This window comes from Meles meles, chromosome 15 (genome assembly GCF_922984935.1).
Source record: "Meles meles chromosome 15, mMelMel3.1 paternal haplotype, whole genome shotgun sequence".
Classification (NCBI taxonomy): domain Eukaryota; kingdom Metazoa; phylum Chordata; class Mammalia; order Carnivora; family Mustelidae; genus Meles; species Meles meles.
Genome location: NC_060080.1, coordinates 6,532,385 through 6,555,521, shown reverse-complemented (window position 1 = coordinate 6,555,521; position 23,137 = coordinate 6,532,385). Strand labels below are relative to the sequence as shown.

The 23,137-nt window shown below is 46.3% G+C and overlaps 1 protein-coding gene across 4 annotated transcripts in view; it reads left to right on the top strand.

Annotated features, from left to right (window-relative positions):
- Window positions 1-23,137, top strand: part of ADAM17 (ADAM metallopeptidase domain 17) — a 55,071-nt gene that overhangs the window by 25,603 nt on the left and 6,331 nt on the right. For 2 of the 4 annotated variants that reach the window (XM_045979588.1, XM_045979587.1), the window contains 10 exons: window positions 1,285-1,453; window positions 3,194-3,327; window positions 5,129-5,218; window positions 7,390-7,503; window positions 9,014-9,158; window positions 9,266-9,354; window positions 10,915-11,067; window positions 16,055-16,254; window positions 17,280-17,383; window positions 22,169-22,303. In XM_045979588.1, coding sequence (XP_045835544.1) covers window positions 1,285-1,453; window positions 3,194-3,327; window positions 5,129-5,218; window positions 7,390-7,503; window positions 9,014-9,158; window positions 9,266-9,354; window positions 10,915-11,067; window positions 16,055-16,254; window positions 17,280-17,383; window positions 22,169-22,303 — 1,333 coding nt within the window. Of the gene's footprint in view, window positions 1-1,284; window positions 1,454-3,173; window positions 3,328-5,128; window positions 5,219-7,384; window positions 7,504-9,013; window positions 9,159-9,265; window positions 9,355-10,914; window positions 11,068-16,054; window positions 16,255-17,279; window positions 17,384-22,168; window positions 22,304-23,137 lie in introns of those variants that run through there. The other 2 variants (XM_045979589.1, XM_045979590.1) reach the window with 2 other exon arrangements.

Sequence of the window (23,137 nt, the reverse complement as noted above, 5' to 3'; positions counted from 1 at the left end):
TTTCTTTTTCCTGCCGAACACCGGTTTGCTTGGTGCGGACGCCACGTTGTGCTTACTCATCAGTCGGACGTTTGCGTTGTTTCCCTTTTTGACCGTGCGAAGTATGCTGCTGTGAACGTCCGTGAGCAAGCTTCTGGGTGAGCGTGCGCTCTCAGTTCTCCTGGGTTTATACCAGGAGTGGAATTCCTGGGTCATATGCTAACTAGTTTTAACCTTTTTTTTTTTAACCTTTTGAGGAACTGCCAGACTGTTTTCCATGGTGGCTGCACTGCACGTTCTCACCATTTTACATTACCTAGTGTGTGAGGCTTCTGACTTCTCCACAGCCTCACCAATACCTGCCATTACTTGTCTTGGACTCCAGCCATCCTGCTGGATGCGAAGTCACATCCTTGTGGTTTAGATTTTCCTCTCCATGATGGATATGGAGGGAGATTGCATATATCCATGTATATTTAAAATACAGGCATGTTTATATGTGTGTGTACATATGATGTCTTTTTGTTCTTTCCTCACAAGCTGCCTGGTTGGATGAGACCAGCATCCTTATAGGAACTTGGTTCTTGACTTGGTTATCCTTTCAAATGCGTTAGTTCTAATTTGCTGTGACCTTGCAATAGGGCAAGTGAGGACTTTTTTTTTAAGTGCTTTCCCTGAAAGAGGTACGTTTTAGGCACATTTCTGCAAGTTTTCAGTCTTCTCTCCTGTGTATAAAACCTATATGGCAAGAAGATACGAAGGAAACCAGAATGAGAAGCGTACAGGGACAGAAGGCTCATCTCCCGTTTGTTGCTATAGGTCGTCACCTAGAGTGGGATTGGTGTGCAGCAGGTGTTACATACGTGTTTTTGAGTGAATGGAAAAGGCTATGTATTTCTTTTTCTGGATCTTTTAAAAGATTTCCTAATTTGTACAAAATAATGCTTTTTTGGTATACAGATAAAATCAAAGGGTGAGTAACCCATGTATTTATCAGCATAGAAACTAAGAGAAATTGAAATGATTTGTTATTTTTAATATTTTATTTGAGACAGAGTGAAAGAGAGAGTGTGGGGGTCAGGGGAAGCTTGATCCCCGGATGCTGGGATCATGACCTGAGCTGAAGCAGATGCTTAACTGGCTGAGCCACCCAGGGGCTCCTGAAATGATTTATTTTTTATAAAATGACTAGTTAGTTTACTTAACCTGAAATGAGTGTTATTTAAAAGCAAAGGATGTTGTAAGAATTGAGTATTTAGGAATTCTTATATTTTGCATCTCAATTATGTATGTTTTCTGTTTTAGCCACTTTGGAGACTAATTAATGATACTAAAGACAAAAGAATGTTAGTTTATAAATCTGAAGATATTAAGAATGTTTCGCGTCTACAGTCTCCAAAAGTATGTGGTTATATAAAGGCGGATGATGAAGAGTTGCTTCCAAAAGGGCTGGTAGACAGAGAACCACCTGACGGTAAGACTTAAAAATATATATCAAATAAGAAACAAGCATTATGGGGGCGCCTGGGTGGCTCAGTGGGTTGGAGCCTCTGCCTTCGGCTCAGGTCGTGATCCCAGGGTCCTGGGATCGAGCTCCGCATCGGGCTCTCTGCTCAGCGGGGAGCCTGCTTCCTCCCCCCTCTCTCTGCCTGCCTCTCTGCCTGCTTGTGATCTCTGTCTGTCAAATAAATAAATAAATAAAATCTTAAAAAAAAAAAAAAGAAGCATTATGGCTGTCTTCAAGAGGGGTGGTTGTTAATTGATTCATAATTACAGTATTTGACTTGAAAATAGAGTATTATTCAGAAATTTCTTTAATTCTTTTGCCTATAATGTAAGAACTGAAAACACTAGAAAATAATGGTAACAATAAAGATTGGAAAAAGTCTACAGGAAAAGGAAATTGTATAATCTGAGGGAATTTTTTTTTTTTTGGCAAATAGATATTAAAGAAGGATTGATAATATATAGTGCTTAAGTGGGTGTGGAGAGGAGGGAAAATTTTTTTACTTGGGTATTGCGAAATGACAAAATAATACTGTTGAAAGGCAATCTTTAGGTAAGTTTATAAGAAATTAGTTGGTGCAAGGAGAGGTCTGTACTGTTTAGAAAGAGGTTTTCAGTCTTGGGACAGATCACTCTATTTGTATAAATATATGTTTTTAAGATTTTTTTATTTTTAAGATTTTATGTATATATTTGAGAGAGAGAGAGTGTGCGCACATGTGTTGGGGGCGGGGCGGGGAAAGGGAGGGAGAGGGACAAGCAGACTTTCTGTAATGCAGGGCTCCATCCCAGGACTCTGGGATCATGACCTGAGCCGAAGTCAGACGATTAACTGACTGAGCCACCCAGACACTCCCAAGTTTTATTTTTTATTTTTTATTTTTTTAAAGATTTTATTTATCCATTTGACAGACAGAGATCACAAGTAGGCAGAGAGACAGGCAGAGAGAGAGGGGGAAGCAGGCTCCCTGTTGAGCAGAAAGCCCCATGTGGGGCTCGATCCCAGGACCCCGGGATCATGACCTGAGCCGAAGACAGAGGCTTTAAGCCACTGAGCCACCCAGGCGCCCCCCAAGTTTTATTTTTAAAGTAATCTCCATACCCATTGTCAAGCTTGAACTCACAACCCTGAGATCAAGAGTCACCCACTCTATCAACTGCCAGTCCAGGACCCCAGGGTCATTAAAAAACTAACTATCTTGGAGAAGTACTCTACTGTCCTGATTTTTGAAGACTTAGAAAATATGACTGACATTTTTGTATATAAATATATTCTCAGTTGAATATTTGATAAGAAAAAGGACCTGTTACCATAAACTAATTTTAATGTCTGATTATCTTGATAGTTTTACCACTTTGCATAAATTGTAAACTTCTAGAAGAAAATGACTGTTTCATAGTCCAACAGTAAATTAGATGATTGTTTTACTTTAAGTACTTTTTAAGTTTCCTTATTTTAAAAATTAAGGAGGCCCTTTTCCTTGGTTTTGAATTCTATGATTTTAAAGCCTCCTATTACTTTTTACTTCTCTGTCTTCTTCCATTTGGTTTTTTTTTTCCATATGGTTTTTTGATTAAAGGTAATCTTTAGGATACTAAGCTCAAATAATGTTTGTTTCAGAAATGTGCTAGACTTAAAGTGTTACTATAAAAAAAACTCCTTGTTTTGATGAATTTTGATTTAATAGTGCATACAAATTCATATTAGAGCTTGTTCATCGGGTGAAGAGAAGAGCTGACCCCAATCCCATGAAGAACACGTGTAAATTGTTGGTGGTGGCAGATCATCGCTTTTACAGATACATGGGCAGAGGGGAGGAGAGTACAACCACGAATTACTTAGTAAGTATCAGATATTGGATCAGGTCACTGGACACAAAGTCGAGGTAGGTAGGCATATTCCATTTAAGAGAAGACTTCTGTGTTGTGAAATGTAATGAAATGAGATCTGTTTCAGTTGCTCTGTTATTTCCTAAGATAATGGGGAGCTCTCGGAGGTTCTTACACTATTCTGTAGAGAGTCTAGTTTCAAATCTTTGAAAATCCACTTTACCTTTGAACTAGTATTTTCTGCACATTAGAATTTTCATGCATATTAAGGTTTAACATTTTTTATTCAAGTGAACTCTTCGAAAACATCACTGCTGTAGTAATGGCTGTGACACGTGGATGGATGTATGCTCCAGAGTGAAAAAGAGTATTAGTCTGGTTTGTGTGTGTTCTCTGCTTATAAGTATATTTCAGAGAAGATGGTCAGTTTGGTGTTTATTGTGTAAAATAGCTCATTGTTGGAATATAACTTCGTGGAGTAGACGGGACTCTTATGGTCATAACTAACTGTAGGGCAGAGATTCCAAGGAAGGGCTACAGAAGACCTGACGCTGGGTGTTTGTGCCTTTGCCGTTACAATTGGAAAAGCCAGGGAATCCCATTTCATTGACATTTTTTGTTAGTATGATCTCATTCGTCATTATATGTTGGCACTGACAAAATGTTGCTGTTGAGGGAATAAAAGAGAATGCAGCTATTCATGGCCAAGAGCATAGGCCCCCAAAGACGTCTTTCTCATTGCCTTGCTTTTTCCATTCCCTGTGTTTTATTCATACCCTCCCTCACCCTGCTTTCCCTCCCCTTCCAATGTCAAGTGAAAGAATTTCTTATGAGGGTAGTAGGAGTAGTGTGTGAAATCACTGTTCTTGTTCCTAAGTAGGAGAGATTCTTTCTTGAAAATGTTCCTTTCTTAATACGGGTTTTGTATTAAGGGATCTTAATTTACTTTTTTGTTCATTACCCCACAAATATGAATATAACGAGAGGCCTAGTCTTAAAAAATTGCATTTCTTAGTTTTACACTTACTATAAGCAAAGAACAATTTTTAGATCGCTAATATGCTTCACAGTTGCTAGAACAAGGCTCATGCACCCAGTTTGTGAACAGTGGACTAGTCTGTTCGAGGAAAAGATGGGTAATGAGCATTTTGTTCTTATGTAGTTGGGGTCACCCTTGTTTCTCCTCCCTCAGTATTCTGTCTACCTTACCTCCCATCTGAAAGCAGAGGACAGAAGTAAGGCGGACCAGTGGAAGCTCACTCCTCTCCTTCTCTCTGCCCAGGCCTTGGTGCTGGACTTTGCCCAGCGAGGGCCGGGGGTAGGTTGAGCAGCATCCGTCCGTGCCCCTCACCTCTTTCTGAGGAAGGCATCTGAGCTTTTTGCCGAGTGATGGAGTGGCGATGGACTGCTTCTTAGAAGGGCAAATTTAAACAAAACAAAACAAAAAAGGGCAAATTTTAGGTACACCGGTTGACTTTTAAATTTCATTTTTATAGTTGAATGGAATGGCAGTTTTTTAGAAGCCTGTTATTGATATTTTTGTTCATATGCGATTGATATCCTAAAATTTGAAACAAACTGTACCATTTCTTGATTCTGGTAATAATAGTCTAAGCTCGAGGTGAGGAATCATTCTTTTGTTAGTGTCGTCAGTGATGTAGAATACCATCTTAATGCTAGTTTTGTGAGTCGGTGGAAACTTTTTACAGTGGTGTTTTCTCTAAACTGACCATTTTAATCCCTGCAGAACTTATTTCATGTTGCAGAGCTGTAAACATACATGTCTTTCTCTCATTTTCTCTTCTAAACACAGATAGAACTCATTGACCGAGTGGATGACATCTATCGGAACACTTCATGGGACAACGCGGGTTTTAAAGGTTACGGAGTACAGATAGAGCAGGTATTTACCAATGGATGTGGCTGTGGCTGTATAACTGCTGAGTGATGCGACGCAAATATGTGTTACTTGTATCCAGAGCCCAAAACTGATCTTCAACTCGAATCTTATAAATTTTCAAGTGCCAGTGATTTTCATCTGATTTGTATAGTGTTTTTGAATTATTTACAGATTGTGAACTTTTTTGTTCTTAGGCTTGTTGAGGCAGGAAGGCTTTTTAGGCTGCTGAGATCTCTTCTTTTTTTTTTTAAGATTATTTATTTATTTATTTGACACAGAGAGAGAGAGAGATCACAAGTAGGCAGAGTGGCAGGCAGAGAGAGAGAGAGAGAGAGGGGGAAGCAGGCTCCCTGCTGAGCAGAGAGCCTGATGCGGGGCTCGATCCCAGGACCCTGAGACCATGGTCCGAGCCAAAGGCAGATGCCCAAGCCACTGAGCCATCCAGGTGCCCCTGCTGTTATCTCTTCTTTCTCTGAATTTATGTTTTTATCCCCCTTCACTGTTTTACTTTTTTGATTATGCTTTATGTCTTTAGTTAGAATGTTGGCACATATTGTTGAATCCTTAGAAATTTACTCAGAAATCTGTGTGTACGTTTGTAAGGAATTTATGCATATAGAACCAGAAGATCTCTTTTCCTCGGGATTTTCTGGTTTCTTCTAATCTGTGAACAGAGCGCATCCAGTAATGGTGTGTTGATGTCAGTTTAGTTATATCTCAGTAAACACTGTTTGAAAACGATAAGACTAAAAAAATTCTGAAGTTGGGTATTGCTTTGGACAGATGTTTAATATACAAATTATTATCTCTTGTTTTTTCCAGGCTCTTTGTGCTAAATTAACCATGTTCTTAAAGGTTCTGTAGTATAGAACTTAGAGATTAAGAAACAAAATCTTTGAAATCATGCATATTGTATAAATGTTAAACTTTTATAGTACTTGTATAAAACTAAGAGAATTATTTTTTCCTTTTCCATTCTCTTTTACTGTTTTGCATTTTCTTTTAAGTTATTATTTAACTAGGTAATATATACACATGGTACAAAAGCCAGTGAAAAGTAAGTCTCTTCAACCTCTACTATTGTCAAACCAGTCCCTTTCCTCAGAGACATCCATGTCACAGTCTCCTAAGTACCGTCCCGGAGCTATTTGGTGCATGCGTAGCATGTGGATGTGTATGTGTATATTTGACACATGGCGGTGTGCTCTACTCTTTGCGCCTTGCTTTTTCATTTTGCGTATATGTTGATGGTTAATCCATTGTGGTACATAGAAAGCTGCCTCACTTGTCTAAAACAGCAGCGTCATGTTCAGGTTTTAGGAGACCAATAAATAAAACTCCATTTTGCCATAAGAAGTTGGAGCCACTTGGAAAAATGGTGCAGTGTAGACTTGAAATGCCAGCTTTGTAATAATGATAATAGGTGGATTGGAGGGTGTGATTAGATGTGCAGTCGCAGTGGGGTTCCATCTGTTTTATCCCAGAATTGGTCTTGACCACCCACCACCAAAGCTGCAAAGCCCTCCCCTGTGAGCTTGCCTCGTGGTGGCCCAGCGGACCAGATTACACCCCCTCCAGGCAGGTGCATCCAGAAGAGAGGCCAGAAATGGCTGAGCGGAGCATGGCTTTGTTCTTTTCCGTAAACACACTCACTGGTCGATACGTTTCATCTCCTTTGGAGGAAACCTTTGTTCCTTTTTTTATTAAAGCAGGATTAACATGAATTTTTACTGTATGTCCAAGGAAGAGCCCCTGTTCTTCGTCATCTTTTGTTTGTGTGGGTGCGGTGACAGACATCTAGTTCTTTGTCTGGATCGTTGACTGTGGTGGGGAAATAGTTTAGGCTCAGGAACCCAGGTTCTCATTTTGTCAAACTAAATGTAGAAGAAATAAGCGTTTAGGAATACATTTATAAGTTGATAAGTAATATAAAAATAAATAATAAGCCATTGACATACATATTTACCATATCATATCATACCAAGCATATCATATGTGTCTCAGTTTTTTTTAAATGAATATTAGAGCTGAAGAATTTTATGGAATTGTAGTTTTAAAACATTTTTTCTAGAATGGTGGATGATCTTATTTGAATAGCTAAAACAGTGTAGTATTGTTTCAGTCTTGTGACTTTTTTCTGAAGTGTTCTAAGTATATTGTCTCTTTAAGTATAGATCCGCATTCTCAAGTCTCCACAAGAGGTGAAACCCGGTGAAAGGCACTATAACATGGCCAAAAGTTACCCAAATGAAGAAAAGGATGCTTGGGATGTGAAGATGTTGCTGGAGGTAGGTGGTAGAGTCCCGGACGTGCTGCTCTTAGCACGCTTGGTGGTTTCTCTAGCACGTGGGGCGTGTCTGCATCAATGAAGGGGCGTGCTGAGAAAGGTCACTGAGAACCAGGAGCAGCGCATCCCAGTAACCCAGCAGTGACCCTTTAGCGGGACCGACAGCAAGACGAGCCAAAAGGTTGTCAAAATGAAAAATGCTAGAAGGCGGTTCTTCTTGACCTTCATATCTTCAAGAATCCAGTTGAAGTGTTGAGACTTTAGAAAATGTATACTCAGTGAAACATTTTTTGCACACCATTCTGTTCAGGTTTCTTTGAAACTTATCAGTAGATCTGCTAGGTCAGTAATTGTCAAACAGTATGAAGATGAATCAGTAGAAATCTAACTTGAAGATGTGAAAGTTTTCTACAGGATTAAAAATCTTCGTGACTATATTCTAGTTAGAAATCTGAAGATAGCCTAAACGTTCTGTGCCTTGTGAGTCTTGCCTTGACGGGTATGATTGATCCTTTTTGGCACATATTTCAGTGTCTTGAGTTTGTGTATGCAGTTCCTTTGTCGTAGAATTGCCTTCCGGGAAGTGATAGCGATCTTCTGTGATGTTCGTGCGTGTGTTGGTTTCCTCTGGCTGCCCTAACAAGTTACCGCAGATTTGCAGCTCGTAACAACGTGACTTACCCAAGTCGTCTCTGTGGGTTAGTCCACGTACAGTGTGGCTTATGTCTCACAAGGCAGAAATTAAGTTTTCAGAGCGTGGCGTTAAGGGATATTGCCAGCTCTTCATCCGGGTCGAGACGCACAGAGTGCTGCCTGGGGTGCCTGCTCTCTGTGTCTTCTCGGCTGTGACCCGCTGCCCGGCCAGGTCACTTCTCGAGAGGCTCGGCGAGGGAAGCGGTCCATCAGGACTGCGGGTAACGAAGCGCTGCACACTGGCAGCTTAAACAACGGAAATTTATTTCTCATGGTTCTGGAGGTTGGAAAACCAGAGCGAACTTAGAACTAACAAAAACCCTGGGCGCCTGGCTGGCTCAATCGGAGGAGCACGCGAGTCTTGATCTTAGGGTTGTGATATCGAGCCCCATGTTGGGGGTAGAGATTACTGAAAATAAAAAACAAGAACAGAACCACCACATACAAAACCAGTGGAGTCCTTGAAATACTTTAGGGGGATCTGTTTGGTATTCGGTGCTGACTTCCTGTGGACAGAGTATCCAGGCTCTGAGACTTACGGAATTGGAATGTCTCCAGGGCCGGGCTGTACGGCTTCACACCAGCCCTCTTGGTTTTGAACTGCTCCAAAAAGCCCCCAAATTCTTCCCTGTCCTGTCCCCCTCTCCGACACTTCTTTCCTGTATCGGTGGGTGAAAATTGTACGCAAGCGTTGTGCCGCGGGTTTGTGTTCTGATGGAGAGCTGCAGTCGGTCACAAACGGCAGTGTTCTCCAGGGTCTGGCTGAAACGTGTCTGATGTAATTGTTAATCTAATTAGGAATATTTTTTTTCTTAAAGCAATTTAGCTTTGATATAGCCGAAGAAGCATCTAAGGTCTGCCTTGCACATCTTTTCACCTACCAAGATTTTGATATGGGAACCCTTGGGTTAGCTTATGTCGGTTCTCCCAGAGCCAACAGTCATGGAGGTGTTTGCCCAAAGGGTAAGATTTCCGTTTGTTGTTTGGATGTGTGAGAACGCAGGCTGATTAGATTATATTGTTATCCTGTGGTAGATAAGCAGTTTGTCTCTGTTTCCTTTGTCTTCTAGCTTATTATAGTCCAATTGGAAAGAAGAATATCTATTTGAATAGTGGCTTGACCAGCACAAAAAATTATGGTAAAACCATCCTTACAAAGGTATGTTCTCTTATGTTTTAAAAGGATAGAGTTTGGGTTTGTTTTAGTAGAACCTCAGCTGTATATATTTATGTGGGTATCTTTTAAAAAAGTAGTACATACTTCTGTTTGCTTCTGCCTAAAAAAAAAATACATGTGTTTTGGTGGGAAATGTGAAAATAAAAAAGAAAAAGAAAAAGATAAAAAGCTACCTGTGAGATTTCTTTTGAGACTGGTCAGGGTCCTTGTTTTTCCTGAAGACACCCCTCCTGGAGCCCTTCATCCTGTGGTTTCTCTGCGGGCTGCTCGGTTCCCAGTCCTGCAGTGCAGCTGTCGTTAAAAGACTTCCCAAACTCTCTCGTTTTCCAGAACTCGTGTCCTTTCTCTTTCTTTTTTTTCTTAAGATTTTATTTATTTATTTAGAGAGATCAAGAGGGAGATAGCACGAAAATGGGGGTAGAGAGGAGGGTCAGAGGGAGAAGCAGACTCCCCACCAAGCAAGGAGCCTGACACGGGGCTTGATGCTGGGACTCCTGGACCATGACCTGGGCTGAAGGCAGATGCTTCACTGATTGAGCCACCCATGCGCCCCTGCTCATGTTCTTTCTTGATTTATACCGTCATTTTGGTATAGCATATCTTCTAGGAGTTTCCTAAGAAAAGGGTACATGAGAGGCAAATTGAGACTTATCTGAAATGTCTTTACCCTACACTTAAATTTGATTGATAATTAAATTTTCTCAGCATGTGCAGGCGTTGCTCCTTTATTGTCTTCTAGTGTTCCGTGTTACCCTTAGCATGTGCAGTCATTCTGATTTTTATCCTTTGTATGTGACCTGTTTTTTCCTTTAGAAGATTTTAGGATCTTGTTTTTGCCCAGATACATCCATTAGGAATGTGTTAGGCACATTCCAGCAAATCCATAAACTGAAAATCCAACAGACAGTGACTTCTAAGAGCTGTATTTGCTTCAGTCAACATAGGGTCATGGACAGCGTCCTATGGATGCTGAAGCAGTTTAGTGATGCTCCCTCAGGGAACCAGGATCTTCCTGGTTTTCACTCAGCTCCTTTGAGCACAGGCCTTTGTCCTCATGCATATCCTCTGCTCACAAGATGGTTCTCTTCTGTGTTGCAGAAAGGAGGACAGAGCCTTGTCTGTCCCTTGTAAAAGAAAAACAACTCTGGAAGTCCCACCCCCTGGCTTCTGTTTATATCTCCCTGGACAGCCTGACCTACCTTCAAAGAAATACGGGAAGGGGCTATTTTAATAGCGTACACTGCCAACCCGAGCAAGCTTAGGATTTTCTAAGGAAGGAAGAAGGGGAGAGTGGGCATTGATGGGAAATACTAGTTTCTGACACACTGGTAGTTTGGCTCCAATGTTATACGTGGTGTAGGTTTTTTATCCCACCGTGTTGCGCCCTTCAGTCTGGGCACACCGAACTCCCACAGTCCTGCTGCTGTTCTGTTGTTGATCCCGTTCATCCGGACCCCGCTTAAGAAAAGCAGGGCCTCGCTGGCCAAAGCAGCTGACGGTTGAATATTAAGTCATAGCGTTTTCTTTGCATGATCCTTTAAGGAAGCCGACCTGGTAACAACTCATGAATTGGGACACAATTTTGGAGCAGAGCATGATCCGGATGGCCTAGCAGAATGTGCCCCAAACGAGGACCAAGGAGGAAAATACGTTATGTATCCCATCGCCGTGAGCGGAGATCATGAGAACAATAAGGTATGTATCTTTTGGAGCTTTTTTGGGTTAGGAAGGAAAGAGGCTATTATGTTTAATTATAATGAGAGCTCAGCAGAGCCTTCCATTCCAGGGATGGAACTGTGAATTACAAAGTACCTCAAACTTGGTTGTGTGTTTTAGAGTGAGGTGTGGTGCATCGAATCTGGTTTAAGTTATCATTTGGACTGTTACCGAAGTTAATTGTGTTGATGGGGACTATATGGAAAATTAGTGATAGTCATGGCTCGTGTTGGAGGTTTAGATGACAGGGTCTGGTGCAAATTAAAGATTTCATGTCATCTTTTTTTTTTTTTTTTAAGGTTTTTTGACAGAGTGAGAAAGCACAAGCAGAGGGAGCACCGGGGTAGAGGGAGAGACAGGCTCCTGCTGAGCAGGGAGCTTGATGTGGGGCTCAGTCCCCGGACCCCAGGATCATGACCTGAGCCAGGGGCAGACACTTAATCAACTGAGCCATCCAGGCACCCCAAAAATTTCATGTCATGTCTTATACAAGCTGTTGTTCCTTTTAACTCTTCTTAATTTGCATGTTTCCATCAACTTTTGCAACAAAATACATAATTTGCCAGATTATAAACCCCTGTGGGAAAGGCCGGTGCTTGTCTTGTTCACAGCTTGGACTCTCGGGCCTAGCAGGGGTACCTGGCATGTAGTAATTCGTTGGATAAATAAATGAAGTTTACTGCCAGGGGTTTCGGAGAGTACACTAATCCCGTGGGAGAAAGTAAGCCTGGCTACGGCTGACTCTTCGAGTCTGGCCTGCAAGCGTTCCCAGGTGTCTGTTTTGTGCATTTCACTGAAGTTTAGTGGCGCACACGGCAGGAGGACACACTGGTGGTGGGGCCGAGGTAGAGAGGGCTGGCGCTGACTGGGAAAGATGGTCAAGTAGTTCTCCCGGTTTCTTTTTGGAGCCCGGCCCTGGCTCTAATTTAAAGCCTGGCAGGGAGCTCGAGGAAGCTCTAATTTAAAGCCTGGCAGGGAGCTCGAGGAAGGGATTATTTTTGTGTTTCCCTGGCCCTGACCCTGCTTTTGGAGGTTTCTTTCTTCTGTTCTTTTTGTCATCTTTTTCCTTGGCTCTTCGGTATCAACGCTCTCTTCCTCTCTTGTTCTGCACCTTCGGCTTTACATTTCCTCTGCTTGACAGCTTGTGCGCAAGGCGCTCTGCCCTCCCTGTTACACTATTCCTCCGACGTGCCACATCCTCTGTTTCTCAGAGTTGTCTCTGCATTTTATTTTTTTTAATGATTTATTTTTTTTAATTTTAATTTTTTTAAAAGATTTTATTTATTTATCAGAGAGAGTGAGCACAAGCAGGGGGAACAGCAGTCAGAGCAGGCAGAGGGAGAAACAGGTTCCCCACTGAGCAAGGAGCCCAATGCCGGACTCAGTCCTAGGACCCTGGGATTATGACCTAAGCTGAAGGCAGCTGCTTAACCAACTGAGCCACCGAGGCGTCCCTCATTTACTTATTTTTAAAGAGACAATGTGTGCTCGAGGGGGACGAGGGACAGAGCCAGGGGGAGAGAGAGAATCTCAAGCAGACTCCCTGTGGAGCCCAGCACAGGGCCCGATCTCACGACCCTGACAACACAACCTGAGCCAAAGCAAGACGAGAGATGCTCAACTGACCGAGCCAGCCAGCCGCGCTCTCTGCATTTCTCACCGTGTGCATTGTAGCTTAGCGCTATTCAGTAGAAGGTTCTGGGATGACGGAAACATTCTGTGTTAATACAGCAGCACTAGCCATAGGTGGCCGTTGAGCACTCCAGATGTGACCAGAGAGACCAAGTAACTGAATTTTAAATTCTGTTTATTTTATTTTATTATTTTGAAATTCTGTTTTATTTAAATTCAATAGTGATTGCCTAGGGGTGGAGCTGGGAGTGGGAGTTAACTATAAAAGGACATGAGGGACCTTCCCGGGACAAGAACATGTCCACAAGCTGATTTATGGTGATGGCTGCCCTACTTGGTAAAGTTACTGGAAATCACTGACTTGGACACTTGAAATGGGTAAATTTTGTGATATATAAAATATGCCTTAAATAAAGCTATTAAGAAACAAACAACAACAACCACCCAGTGTGAGGGGAAGTGGTGAGGGCGCAGAGGAGGGGGAAGCCCTAAGGATTGTTGTTGAAACTGGGGAGGGGCATGTGGGCGTTCACAGTCCCATTGTGTCTACTTTGCAGCTGTGTGAACATTTCTGTAATAGAAAGTCTGAAGTATGTGGTGAGGAAGAAGAAATTGAAATAGCCACATTTGGCTCCTGGCTGTAGTTTAGAGGGTACACTCTAGTCACTTGCTTCTTTGTTATTGAGGATGGTTTGAGTACTTTGGGGGAGATTGTCTTACTTTGTAGACGTGTCCTCTACAGGTTCTTGTGAATTTCCCTCTGAGCTCTTCCATGGCCTTGTGATGACTTCTAAGGAGAATAGTGCCTGGCCAGAGCTTTTTTTTTTTTTTTTTTTTGAATTTAGGGAAGTGGGGGCACCTGGGTGGCTCAATCAGTTAAGCATCTGCTTTTGGCTCAGGTCATGATCCCCTGGAGTCCTGGGACTGAGCCCCATATTGGGCTCCCTGCTCAGTGAAGATTCTGCTTCTCTCTCTGCCCCTCCCCTGCTTATGCTCTCCCTCTCTCTAACTCACTCTCCCAAACAGATAAATAAAATCTTAAAAAAAAAAATTTTTTTTCAAGAAGTGCTAGTCATCCACACTGGGAATAGAGCTTTTTTTAAAAAAAAAAAAAAAAAAAGAAAAAAACATGAGCAACTCTCGGGGCACCTGGCTGGTTCGGTCAGTAGAGCACATGACTCGATCTCAGTGCTGTGAGTCCAAGCCCCATGTCGGGGAGCTAACCTAAATGAAAAGTGAGGGACAAGAAAAGGAGGTGCTAGTCTATCAAATACGAACGATTTGTCCATTTACTTATTTTGTCCTAAGCACATCATGTTTGTGTATTTTCTGTTAGTTTAGTTTTCCTAAGTAGTGATCCTCTTATAAAAAGATACTGGGTGGGACGCCTGGGTGGCTCAGTGGGTTAAAGTCTCTGCCTTCGGCTCAGGTCATGATCCCAGGGTCCTGGGATTGAGTCCCGCATCGGGCTCTCTGCTCAGCAGGGAGCCTGCTTCCCCCGCCCACCCCAGCGCCTGCTTCTCTGTCTCCTTGTGATCTCTGTCTGTCAAATAAATAAATAAAATCTTTAAAAAAAAAGATTTAAGGAAAGAAGGAAAAAAGTGTTTTCTAATCTACATTTTAAATGAATTTCTTAATAAAAATATTTGTAACTAGGTAAAAAGCGCTCCCGTTTCCTTGACCTCAAAAGACAGGGCCTGGCACCTCCCACAGGCAAGCTGCTGAGGCCTCAGGCAGGCCTCACTGTGCTCACGTGGCACGAGGGGGGTGAGCTCGTAGGAGGGTTTGTTGGCACGAGAGGAGAGGGTGTGGGCAGGGTGCGAACAGAATGCCAGAGGTCTTCGGGAAGCACGAAGACTGTTCTCTTAGCTCTGCCCAAGGGCCCCGGCCCTTGGAGTGTAGCTGGGGCAGGTTAGTGGGGAGGCTGCTCACGGCGTCAGTGTGAATTCTAATTTCCCCGCATCTGGTCTCACGGGAGTGCGCTGCTAAACTGAGTTCGCAAATCTGCAGTGCTTGTGAGTAAACCCAGCGGATTCTAACTGCCCGAGGCCTAGACTGAAATAGCCAGATCCCTTAAGTATCTTCACCGTAGAATAAATGGGAAGATCCTTTAAAAAAAAAAACAAAGCAAAACAAAGACCTGGTTAATATTTCTGTTTAGGGTGATAAGGTCTTGGATATCATTCTAAAAGTAATCCTTTCAGTATGTGATTCAGCGATCACTGTTCTCTTTGGAGGGTCCTGGCCCTCCGCTCCTCAGGGCTCGGTGGCTGTCATCTGGGGCAAACGGGAAGCCATTTTAGCAACCGTGCAGTGGTTGTGGAGACGCTGTCTCGAGGAATCACTGCACGGGTTTTCCTTCAATCTCTTACTCCCTTTCTTGCTAATTTCAGATGGTTTGGGAAATGGACTCCATTTCAGAGCTCCTGGTAAAAGTCCCCAAATTTATAAGGAAGCTGTTTCCCTGGTTCTGTCTTGCAAGTGGAGAAGCGAGGGTAGAGGCTTCCTGTGGGACATTGGTCACCTGTAGACATCTCAAACTTAAAATCCTGGAGACCCATGTGAATGTTTTGGTAACAATTTGGATTTCTATCATTTAATAGACTGTATGTAATATCCTACCTCTTACTGTGCTCATCTGTTTAAAAACCTGAAACAGGGGCGCCTGGGTGGCTCAGTGGATTAAGCCGCTGCCTTCGGCTCAGGTCATGATCTCAGGGTCCTGGGATCGAGCCCCGCATCGGGCTCTCTGCTCCGTGGGGAGCCTGCTTCCTCCTCTCTCTCTCTGCCTGCCTCTCTGCCTACTTGTGATCTCTCTCTCTGTCAAATAAATAAATAAAAATATCTTTAAAAAAATAAAAATAAAAAAAAATAAATAAAAACCTGAAACATGGGTCATTGGTACACACAGCCCAGGAAAAGGAGGTAAATCAGAGATAGACTCCGTTTTGCACCCCTGAGTCATCCTGTCCAGGAAGATGGCGGCGTGTGCCGCGGCGCTGGGTGCCAGCGGACAGTCTGCGGGCGGCCAGAGTGTCGTCCCTCTGGATGGGACTGGCTGGGACGCGCGCTCTCCGTCTTTGTACGGCCTGCCTGGGATGAAGTTTGGCTCCTAACCAGATGCACGCCAGCGCTGGTGCACCCGGCCGAGGGGGACAGCTTGATTCCATGTAGCCGGCTTTCTGAGGCGACAGCGGTGGAATTTGACAGACCTTCGAGGTGGCTCTGCTCGTGGCTGTTACAGTGAGAGTTTGTCTCTAGAGAAGAAACAGAAACACTACTTGGGATTGACGTGCTGTCATTTTGGTTCCTTTGTGGCCCTTCCTCTTGTCAGATGTTCTCGAACTGCAGTAAGCAGTCCATCTACAAGACCATCGAGAGTAAGTCCCAGGAGTGTTTTCAAGAGCGAAGCAACAAAGTGTGTGGGAACTCCAGGGTGGATGAAGGAGAGGAGTGCGACCCCGGCATCATGTACCTGAACAACGACACGTGCTGCAGCAGCGACTGCATGCTGAGGGCCGGCGTGCAGTGCAGGTGAGCGCGGGCAGCGGCGCCCCGGGGCTGGGGGGCTCGCGGGCCTCTCTGTCTCCTTTTCTCCTTAACAGCAAGGAGCTGCTTTCTGGGAAGCGGTGTGACTTTATGTCACAAAATCTCTAATCTTGTAGACTTTTTGATTCAGGATCCCACAGCTCAGAGAGTCTTTTCTAAGGAAACGAGAGAGGGGATTAAATGAGGATGTCCACAGCTGCATTCTTTTCTTTTTTTTTTTTTTAAAGATTTTATTTATTTGACAGACAACAGTGAGAGAGGGAACATAAGCAGGGGGAGTGGGAGAGGGAGAAGCAGGCTTCCCGCTGAGCAGGGAGCCTGATGCAGGGCTCGATCCCAGAACCCTGGGATCATGACCTGAGCCAAAGGCAGACGCTTAACAGCTGAGCCACCCAGGGGCCCTGCTGCATTCTTTTATAGTAACAAGATGTTAGACCCAGGTGACAGTCCTGAGATCTAAAGTGTTGTGTTTCTGTGCAATAAAACGGCGTCGAAGAGTGTGTTCAGTGGCATACAGTAAATGCAGAGGAAGCGGGTTACAAATTAGGAAGTACCTGTGTTTGCACACTGCGGACGGGCGCCCGGCTTAGCATAGAGCAGGAAACCTCGAGTTGGCGGTGAGCAGCAGATGTGAACGATGTACGCTGCTTCCTGTCGGCGGAAATCCTGATGGAACTAGGACTCTGGCTGCCTCGTTTCCTCCCCATCGGTGGCCTTGCCGGCATAGGTCTTCCTTTTTTTAATTATTGTATCAAGTTAATGAAAACCAAGGACACCAAGATGGTCCAAGGATGAGTCCCTTCGGACCTCTTTGCGCTCCTGCTTTATGCCACCGCGGGAAGGGCAGACTGTGTGCAGGCGGGCCAGCGCCCGGGAAGGCTGACTGCAGGATCGGGCGGCCCAGCCAAGAGGCCGTCCTCACCATCTGCAGGGCCCTGTGACAGGACCGTAGTGTTTGCTGTGGGGCTGACATTTGACTGGAACTGTTCCTGTCTGCTCTGCCTCTGCAGTGATAGGAACAGTCCTTGCTGCAAAAATTGTCAGTTCGAAACTGCCCAGAAGAAGTGCCAAGAGGCGATCAATGCTACTTGCAAAGGCGTGTCTTACTGCACAGGTGAGTCGTTCTGCCGGTTCTCGTGGGATGCTTTTGCTCACGCGAGCCTGTGTATGTCTGAAACAACACTGCATTTCGTTCGGATGGAAACAGCCTTCAGAACCCTACTCCTTCCTTTGAGATGCACTTACCAGTGGTCGGTGCCAGGTCCGTCTGCTTGCTTGCTTATTCTGTCCGCTTCGTTCCCATCACCTCCTTCCTCTCACGGGCAGTGCTGTAGTGCGTTTAATGTTTGCTGGGGTATGTGTATTTCCTTGGAAGATAACATCGTGTTAGTTGGTGTACGTATGTGTTTTTAACGTGCCAGGGTAATACTCTGCTTTAGATCTTTTTTTAAACTCAGCATCTGTTTTTATGAAGGATCTCTGTCATGCCGTCTGTGGTGTGGGTCTCTGTGTCTGTACGAAGTTCATTGTTCGGACCCCTGCTGAGTTTACTTGGGAGCTGTAGTGTATGGTACTCACCTGTTCACTAAGTGACGGCTTGGACTGCCCTCGCCTTCGGGGTACCGCAGATAGGAGTTCGACAGATGTCTCCCATGCTCCCTCCGGGCGTTGTAAGGGTTTCCTGGCTGCACGTGGAGCAGCGGAGTTGCTTGGTCGTAGGAAGTGGCCCTATATCGATCTCTCTAGAACAGTCACGATGCACCTGTAGTGTGTGTGGATTCCTGCGTCCCAGTGTCCTCATCAACCCTTGCTGTTATTCAGATGGTCTTCTGGTTTTTTTCCAATCTGATGCATATAAAGTGACCTCTCATCCATATTTGCATGTTTCTTGAAGGTGCCTGTGTCTCCTTTTATCTGTTAGCTATGCAAAGTTTTCCTTTTGTCAATAGCCAATTCATATATTTGGTCCTTTTTAAATTTTTTTTAAAGTATTCTTCATGCCCAACATGGGGCTTGAACTCACAACCCTGAGGTTAAGAACTGCATGTTCTGGGGCACTTAGGCGGTCCAGGTCTTGGTTTTAGCCCAGGTCACAGTCTCTGGGTTGTGGAATCAAGCCCCACGTTGGGCTCTGTGCCCAGCGGGAATTCTGAGATTCTCTCCCTCTCCCTCTGCCCCTTTCCCTGATCATGCATACTCTCGTGGGCTCTTGCTCTCCCTTTCTATTTATTAAATAAACCTAAAAAGTCGCATGCTCTAATAACTGAGACATCAGGGCGTCCCTATGTGGTTCATTTTTAAAAATTTGGGTTTCATGTCTTTTTGATATTGTTAACTTAGAGGAGTCATTGTATGATAATTTGATTGGTTTATAAGTTGCATATACCTTCCTCCTATCTGTTGTCCATCTTGGAACAGAAACTTTAAATTTTCTTTTTAAAGATTTTATTTTTATATATTTGTCAGAGAGAGCAAGTAGAGGGAGCGGCAGGCAGAGGGAGAAGCAGACTCCCTGCCAAGCAGAGAGCCCGATGTGGGGCTCGATCCCAGGATCCTGGGATCATGACCTGAGCCAAAGGCAGATGCTTAACCCAATGAGCCCCCCAGGTGCCCTGTTCACCCATTTAAAGTGTGTAGTTCGTAGTTTTTACGGTGTTCGCATTTGTGCAACTGCCAGCAGTCAGTGTCAGAACGTTTCCATCGCCTTAAAGAGAAACCTGTGTCCCGTAGCCGTCACTGAATGTCCTCCTTCCCCGCCAGCCCCAGAAAACCAGTGATCGTTTTGTCTCTATGTATTTGCCTGTTCTGGACATTTCATATAAACAGAATCCTACAATACATGGCCCTTTGCAGCTGTCTTCTTTCATTCGGAATCAGGTTTTTGGGACTCCTCGTGTCATAGCATGAAGCCATCGTTGTCTGTCCTTGTCGCTGAGGGATCGCCCGTTGTTTGCGCCGCATTTTGTTTCATTCGTTCATCAGTTGATGCGCTTTGGGATCATTTCCACCTTCTTTTTTTTCTTTTTTTTGAAAATTTTCATTTATGTCTTATTTTTTTATAAACATATGATGTATTTTTATCCCCAGGGGTACAGGTCTGTGAATCGCCAGGGTTACACACTTCACAGCACTCTCCATAGCACATACCTCCCCAGTGTCCGTAACTCATTTCCACTTTCTGATGATGACTAACAGTGCTGTGGATATTTCTGTGCAAGATTTTGTGTGGTTGTGTGTCTGCCGTTCCCCAGTCGAGACCCAGGAGCGGAGTCGCTGGGTCGGATGGTGGCCGTTCCCTCGTTCGAGGAGCCTCGGGGCTGTCCCGCTAGCAGTGCGCGGTGTCACGTTCCCGCCTGTGGCGTCGGAGGCTTCCTGTGTGTCCACGGCCTCAGCTCCACTGGTTATCCTTTTGCTTATCATCTTCCTAGCGAAGCTCTGTCTCAGTTTGGTCCTTTTCCTTTCCTTTTTTTTTAAAAAAAAAAAAAAGATTTTATTTATTTGATAGAAAGGGAACACAAGCAGGGGGAACGGGAGAGGGAGAAGCAGGCTTCGCATTGAGTGGGGAGCCCGATGTGGGGCTCGATCCCAGGACCCCAGGAGCCGAAGGCAGACGCTTAACAACTGAGCCACCCAGGCGCCCCTCCTTTGCCTTTTCAACGTGCATTTTGTAAGACGCCACTCGTGCCTCCTCCGTTCTGAGACCTGTCAGCACGACTGCAGTTTGCCCGTTGTCAGGAGCGGGAACGGCTCAGGCAAGCTTCTCACGGACATTCTCTAGCTGTGCTCAGTGTGTCAGCCTTGGTTTTGGTAATAAAGCAGATTCAGAAAAATTCTTTTTAAATAAGCATTATCATAGCAATTTGAAAAAATTTATCCGTTCTTCTGGAATAGCCTTTCGTTCCCTTGCTATTTCCTATGAGGAGCAGCTAGCAGAATATTAACTCCTCATAAGGAGCCCGCGTTCGCACCAGCAGCGTCCGCATCAGCTGGGACCGTGCTCGAAGTGGACGTTGTTGGTCTCTCCACCTCATCCCCCAGGCCCGGGGCGCCGGCGGCTCTGAGGACAGGCGCAGTGACCTGTGCCGCCTGCTCCGTCTACCCGTGGGTTCCGACGCACCCAGAGCCTCGGGACCCGGGGACTAGGCTCTGTGTGTTTAATGCTTGTCCCTGCGTCGGTGCCCTGACGCTTGTCTGCTGAGAACACGTGTGCAGTGGATGCTTGTGGGGCATTTGGCACGTGTGTGTTCAGGGCAGCAGCGCGCACTGAAAATGCCGGGGAGTGCGGTCTCCCCGTTGCTGACGTGCTGCCCTGTCCCCATGGCCTGCTTTCAGCAGCCGCGCACTTGTTACGTGCCCGTCCTGTTGACCCCGAGTGCCCAGCAGCATAAACGGTTCCGTCAGGCCAGAGACACAGGTGACATGCCCACGCCAGTGTGTACTGGGGGCTTTGTGGAGGGCTGCTTCTGTTTGAGACAGGACAGGTTCCTCTAAGTTTCCTGTCACCACTCCGCTGACTTGCAAGTTCTGAGTTCTTTCCGACTCTGGGCTTTGGTCCCATTTGTCAGGGGCCAGGCCAGGCCTCTGGCTCTGGCCACCGTCCGCCGTTGGCATGTGGTAGTTCTCTTCTTGTGGTCATGTTTAACTGCGTGTGCTGCTCGTTTTCCAGAAGGAGCCCCTCGCTCCGTCCTCTCACTTGAATTTAACACCCTTCTGTGGCTTTTCTTTTGTCCGGAAGAATCATTGATTCATTTAAGAAATGCTTGTGGGGTACTTACGGCGTGTGATAGGGATTAGACGTAAGTTGATTTATTCCTAGTTTTGATACTTTGCTCTCTTGGAGCTCACCAGTCTGAAACGAAACCACAGCCTCACATAGACGTAAATTGAGGGGCGCCTGGGTGGCTCAGTCAGTTGAGTGCCTGACCCTTGATCTCAGCTCAGTCTTTTTCTTTCTTTCTTTTTTTTTTTTAAAGATTTTATTTCTTTATTATTTATTTGACAGAGAGAGCACGAGTGAGTGAGCACACAAGCAGGGGGAGTGAGAGAGGGAGAAGCAGGCTCCCCGCTGAGCAAGGAGCCCAGTGCAGGGCTTGATCTCAGGACTCTGGGACCATGACCTGAGCTGAAGGCAGACGCTTAGCCCACTGAGCCACCCTGGTGTGCCCTTCAGCTCAGGTCTTGATCTCAGGGTCGTGGATGTGAGCCCTACTTTGGGTTCCCCACTGGGTGTGGAGCCTACTTAAAAAAAAAGCAAAACGGGAAATTGCAAAATGTGTGCTTGAAGGAGAGCGGCAGCTGCGGGGAGGGAGCACAGTGGGTGAGCGTAGGCCCGTGGAGGTCTGAGGGAGGTCTTGGAGCCAGATCTAAGGGTGAGAAAAAGCCAGCCAGTGCCCTCCAGGGCAGAAACGAGAACATTCCGGGCAGACTGAACAGCATGTGTTACGGTTCCGAGGGAGAGACCCTGGAGAGGCGAAGACACTGGAGGGCGGCTGAGGGCTCGGGAGTGGCCGCCGGTGAGGTTGGAGGGGCCCGGCCGGCCGCCGCTGTGAGCCTCCCCGCGGAGCTTGCTTCTCGGGCCGGTGGCGGCCGTGACGTCTGCTCCGCGGTGCGTCTGTGCTCCTGTGTGTCCTGTTACCCGTAGTTCCGTTGCACAAAGGAAAGGTGAAGCAAGATGTTCAATAGTGGCCGAGGGGTGGGGTGGGAGCGGGGGCTGTGCACCGTGCGGGGCTGGGCGCGCGGCCAGGCACTCGCTGTCGGCGGCGGCTGCGTGTGGCCGCTGACGTCCAGCCCCCCGGGCCACTTTGTGCCCTTCGTGAAGCGTGATGCCAACTTCTGTGGGCACCCGAGGCCTGCGGCTGCCTGTGACTCGGCGACCTGTTTGCTTCCCTTGTGCTTGCAGGTAACAGCAGCGAGTGCCCCCCTCCCGGCAACGCCGCGGACGACACGGTGTGCTTGGACCTCGGCAAGTGTAAAGACGGCAAGTGCGTCCCCTTCTGTGAGCGGGAGCAGCGGCGCGAGTCCTGCGCGTGTAACGGTGAGCACACGTCCATGCCGCGTCCTTGCAGCCGGAGCGGAGCCAGTCATGCCTGCCGGGCCTCGTCCCTCCCTCCGGGGGCGCAGCAGTCTGTGCAGCCGGGGTGGTGGTGAGAGCCCAGCCGGGGGCGGGGCAGGGCAGCGGGGTCTGGGGGCGCCCTCCGGCTCCGCATCCAGGCCGCTGACTTGTCCGTGAAGCCCCCCTGTCGGCCGTCCTTCCTGCTCCCCGGTCAGACCACATGGCAGGCTTAGGAGTGCGAGAGGAGGGAGCGGTGCGGGGGAGCCGGTGGTGGACGAGTGGCCTCGCTGCGCCCTGCTGCGGCCACTGGCCGGGGACTCCTGCTTCTTGGGACCCAGCCAGAGGGGGCCGGTCCCAGGGTCTGACCCTGCCCGTTAGGGTGTTTGCTCTTGTCACCAGGGCTGAGCCTGCTGCCTTCTGCTCCCTGCCCGATGTCTGGGGCAGAGGCCTCGCTCAGCCACGGTTGGCGACATCACGCTGGCTTCTCAGACGCTTGTCCTCAGGCTTCCACCTTGTGTTTTTAGAATTCCTGATCTGAGAAGGGGCCTCGGGGACTGACTGGGCTCCAGGCTTCCTGCCCTGCCTCCCCTCAGGAGGCTTCTGTTGCTTTCAAAACCATGCAGAAGCCGGAGCCAGTGGGTTGGGAACCCCCGGGCTCACGGTGCGGGAGCAGCTCTTCGGGGGGAGCAGCAGAAGACGGGAGATGACACACGGTAGATTCCAAGCCAGGCATTTCCCGAGGGAGCGGCAGGGGGTCTGGGATGCCTGGAGAGACCCACAGTAAGTGCCCAGGAAATGCTTGACCACTGGAGAATG